The sequence below is a fragment of the Adiantum capillus-veneris genome, chromosome 23 (genome assembly GCF_014529385.1).
Source record: "Adiantum capillus-veneris isolate H3 chromosome 23, ASM1452938v2, whole genome shotgun sequence".
NCBI lineage: Eukaryota > Viridiplantae > Streptophyta > Polypodiopsida > Polypodiales > Pteridaceae > Adiantum > Adiantum capillus-veneris.
The window spans coordinates 54,636,711-54,641,794 of NC_140953.1; the positions used below are offsets into that span (position 1 = coordinate 54,636,711).

Sequence of the window (5,084 nt, forward strand, 5' to 3'; positions counted from 1 at the left end):
CCCGGCGTCGCTAAAACCGTCGCTATAGGCGTGGCTATATGCGTCGCTATAAGCGTCGCTATATAGAGACGCTCATAGCGACGGTCATAGTGACGGTTATAGCAACGTTTACACAGAAGTCTATAGCGACGCTCATAGCGACGCTACAGAGCCCTAAATAGCGACGGTTATAGCGACGCCCGAGAGAAATTTTTTTTGGTGACAGGGCATTGAATGCCCTGCCACCCATCAACCATATTGTACTTGATTCACTTTTTAAAAAAAGTGCAAGGGTAGATAATAGACCCAAAATAGTCACCCACAAGACGCATTGTTTGCAAAATTGACAAGCGTAAAATTGACAATTGGACACATCATAGGCAAAATGAATTGATTGGCAAATGTAATAATGACAATTGTACAACATCATAGGCATAAAGAATTGATTGGCAAAATGAACTGCGGTGACAAACGTAATAATATACATGGTTCAAAAAGACGTATAAAATCCGTCTCATGATACATAAGCTATGAGAAACCCTAAACTAATGCTATCTAGCTACGGCTAAACTGACATCGTCTAGTCAGATGTCTCATCGCGTCCAAGCGGCGTATCTGTCAGATTCTGCAAAAAAAGACAATAAGACAGCTTTCAGTAAGTATAAACATATAACGACATTTATAAAACAATACAAAAAATAGAAAAGAGTAAACCCTAATACTAACCATGCCACCTCGAGAACTGAGAATGTCCATCAAGGCGTTTAAGCCCTTCCTGCCTGCGTACTCGCGCTCGTACGGTGTGGGATCACGTCCTGTCATCGACCACTGTCAAAACATACAAAGATTTCATTATGTTAGAATTAAAAAACTCATAAACCCTAAACTATCGAACATAAAGAGCAATGCGAAAACACTTACAAAATCGGCCTCAAATGATGCCCATCCACCGCTCCCCAAGTGGTACGAGCTCCCTGCCTCTACTCGCGCTCTGGCTGCATCCTTTTGTTGCTTCCACTTGTCGGGATTCTCGCGCGCTGCTTTCTTCGCCTTCTTCCAATCTTCTTTGGCCAGCCAATCTGGCCTGTTCCACCCATGCTTGATTGCTTTTTGCACTTCGGAACGCTTGTGTTTGCAGTATTCGCGCATTAGAATCTTCATCAGGTATTCATTGAAGCGCTGATCCCGTGTTGGAACGGGAAACTCATCATGAAGTATGCCGATGACTCTGTCTTTTAAATCACTTGATACTTCACTCCATTTGTTTAGTATGTAGTGTCTAAACAACTGAGAGCAAAGACCACGCATGCGCGAGATCACCTCCTTGCCGTCATCATCGATGATGATGCCGCCGCTGAAGTCGACGGAGTAAGGCAAGCCCTCTGGCCGATGACACATTGTTGAGGGCGTACCAATTAGCATGGTCAAACCACATGATGCTTGACTCGCAAGCAGCTTTGGGGTCTAAGAATCTGCAAGCACACTTAAGGTAAGGCCTGAACACATTCCACACTGTCTCAGTGTAGTAATCAACATTACTTTTACTAAAGGTCATCACTCCTTTGGTTCTTGCATATAAACATGTATTCGAACTACATTTTTTATCATCAAGGAAACTCATATTGAATGGAGCTTTAATCAGATCTCCTTTGTCCAAGAGTTGGATCCCTTTAAGAACTTTAAGTTTGCATTCTTCAATAGTAGCAGGGGCTAGATTGGCAAGAAAGACCCAGGTGTCCATAGAAATGGGTGCAAGAAATCCTTTATTTGGGAACATCCACAGCCTGTGACTCTACCCCCAAGGATTCTACCTCAATTTGTTGTGATGGTAAAAAAGGAAAGGCCCTAGAGACTTTCCGTACCATATCCAAAAGCGAAACTTCACTGAGTGAACATAGGTCCTTTTGAAATTCTTTTACAGCTTCTAAAGCAATTGCATCTCTGCAAAAGAGGCTATTCGGTGGCGGGACTATAAGAGTAGAGGGAGCCGTAACAAAGATGGGACTAAGCCCGCAAAATTTTCTAAGAAGATTGGATAGTTCAGAGCCTTTGGAAGAGAATGATTCTAGGTCCTGAGTATGGGCTTTGGAAAGACCGGCCAGATTACAAGTGAATTCCATAAGAAGGTTGATACCATCAGATTTATTCTTAACCAGGAGAGCTAGTACTGTTACCCAAAAGTCAAAACAAATAAGCTGGACAAGAGACAAACTAGACTCCTTCGAAGCATCGAAAATTAAGGCAGAGGCTTCTCTATCTTGTATACATTTCAGTACAAGAAGAGAAGCAAGGGAAAGGGGTTCCACAGGAAGAGTGAGCCCTTGGGAAAGGGAAACAATCTACAAAATTAACAATAGTTAGATTTCCGTAGTTTTGGAGGAGTTGTGTAGATCTAAAGATCCAATACATAGAGTTACATATTTTTGAATTTTACAGCCCTATGTAGATAAGGCCTGATCCTAAGCGAGATATTAGGGAAGGTCTTTTCTATTTCTTTAGCAAGTCGTAACTTCTCCAAATCAGAGCCCTTTTTTTTGGGTTAGAGCAGACTTTAATTCTTGCAGTGAGCTTTCCCAAAACCTGGTAAACAGAAGTAATAGCTTGTGAAATGATAGTATTTAAAGTAAAGTGAGAACGAGATTAATGAATATAGAGTGGAATGGTTGTGCTAGCAACCTTTCACCAGTGAGGTTAAAAAGAACCACTGAGACTGTGTGATAGCACCCCAGCCTACTAGAGTATAATAAATTATACTATAATAGGCGATTATTTCTAGAGTCATTGTCTGAGAGAGATCAACAACCAAGTAAATCTCTCTTTTGCGGTTATTGTGTGTATAGCAGTTCTAAATCTATATATATACACGCAAACGAACACTAATTGTTCACAGACAATGGATTTGTACAATAATTTATTTGCAGTTGAAAATAAATTTTGTACAAGGTAATGAAGATAACAGAATATAGCTCTAGAAACCGCAAACCCAAAGTCTGGGAAATTTTGCTTCACGTTAAGAGATCCTCCATATGTTAAGTACAGAATGTTTTAATCAAGGACGGTAGCTCTCACCTATACCCATATCCACAAGAAAACAATTCGTTAGCACGTGACTGTATGCAGGTGATGCTGGGCATCCCAATTGTTATCCATGTCACCATAAAAAAAAACACAGTTCTTAACTTGTATTTTGTTCTTTTAGAAACTAAGAACCATTTTATAAACAGGCTGAGATATCCCAAAAAATAATTCTAAGTATTCAACACTTTACAAAAACAGAGCCACCCCCTTTTTTTGGTTAGTTATATTTACTTCCTATATCAAAGAATAACTATGTTATTATGTCATGACTGACATACTGTTGCCCTAATCCAGCAACAAACTGTATACCAAAACTACCCGAGACGACTCAGTCCTTTAGAGCCAGCTCAAACATCATCCGATAACGTAAAAGTATCCAGCCAGGATTAACTAAAGGAAAAAATTATGACATTCCTCATAGTATAAAGAACCTTTTAAACCAACCCATTAGAAGCTTTTTGTTATAAAAACTACCCGATGGTAGGTAAAGACCAGATCATAAAAATTCGAGTGAGAATAAAAAGCTAGCTGATGATGGTAAGCATATTTTATTGAATAACCGAGGGTCAAACCACTAATGGCCAGTAGAAATCCTTCACTACTCTGAATCAGTGATAAGTCACTAGAAACTTTCACTAATCTTCCCAGCATGTGATGTGCTATGGTAAAAAAGGCTGAGTAAATTTCAAACCAGCAATTTACAACCACAATCCAGTATGTGATGCCACTCTATTCCTACAGAATATCCGAAGATAGGGCTACCCATCCGAAGCCAATATTCAGCAAATTCTAAATAACTTTTAGCCGATTCGGTAAAATAGGCATCTGCACTAAAAAACAAATCAGTCTAAGACCTGTCAACTTACCTAGAGTACTTCAACTCACTTATATTATAACTTATAACCAAGGTAAGCGAACAATACAGTTCACTGTATTGAGTTTTTTTTTTTTTAATGTGAAATTCCGGCTATATTCAGAGCCCTGAAGTATCCAATTCAAAAGTGCTTACCTTCTATTGAGAAGCTAAAAAAAACATCATAGACATACCCTTTCCCATCAGACACCATGCAATCCAATATTCAGTACAGCCATTTAAAATACACTCGAAACTTGGCAGATTTTTACAAATAGGGACAGATATTATCTCAACCAAAAAACCGTTTACATAACCCGGACACATCGCATATTTCACGGGGAAAACCAGCATCATTAGTCATGGAGACTCAAAAAATCTTGGTGATTCCTAGCTATATGAGCTACTTTCAATCCTTCCCATAAACCAGAATTAGACCATCTTTTTAAACCTGGTTCTTTCATAAAAGGACAGATTAATAATTGTCTTTTTTCAACCATTTCATTTTACAAAAAAAACCAAGCTACTTTTAGCAAAGCCACATATTCCGGCTCATAAAATCTTTCAACAGATTCAAGAACAAAATAAATTTTTGTTAACCTATAATTAGGAGCCGAAGAAGCCTCCACAATCACCTTCTCAGATTTTTTCGGCATGTTGAGCTCACCGCAATCAGCAGATATTTACTCACACAGTTTAGAACACACACACACACACAGAGGTGATAACAGAGCATGCTGCGAAGTGAGTATGAGTACTCACCTTGTGAGTCCTTTATACTTGTTGATGCCCAGCTGCAGAAGACGCGACACCGATTTGGACATGTCACCTACAATCGAGGTTGCCAATAAGGGCATATCCTCAGGGATTACCCCCAGCCCAAGATCCGGAGGTTACAGGAACTATCGTGCAACATCCGCTACCCTATTCGGCAGCAGACCCACACCACAGTATAGGCGGTAGCGTGCAGCAGGAGGCACGAAAAATTAATGCAAAGAATACTAAACCCGCTACAAAGCTTTTTTATGTACAATGTAAAGATAGTTTTAAGTTAAATGCAAGGACAGGTCATACTGTCCACCACATAACCATGGAAACAAATAACAATCTATTCCCATAGTCGATACCTGGTCCGAGTTATTGTATCTAGCCTTGGATGAACATACATAGCAGC

General features: G+C 39.7%; 1 protein-coding gene across 1 annotated transcript; it reads right to left on the bottom strand.

Moving 5' to 3' along the window:
- Nucleotides 1–425: 425 nt before the first annotated feature.
- Nucleotides 426–4,287, bottom strand: LOC147427799 (uncharacterized). Its single transcript, XM_086497206.1, has 3 exons — nt 901–4,287; nt 706–807; nt 426–604 (listed from the first exon to the last, which is right to left on the bottom strand). Exons 1-3 carry the CDS (start codon nt 1,399–1,401, stop codon nt 560–562), a joined length of 648 nt encoding a protein of 215 aa, XP_086353332.1. The 5' UTR covers nt 1,402–4,287; the 3' UTR covers nt 426–559.
- Between the last annotated feature and the right edge of the window lie 797 nt (nt 4,288–5,084).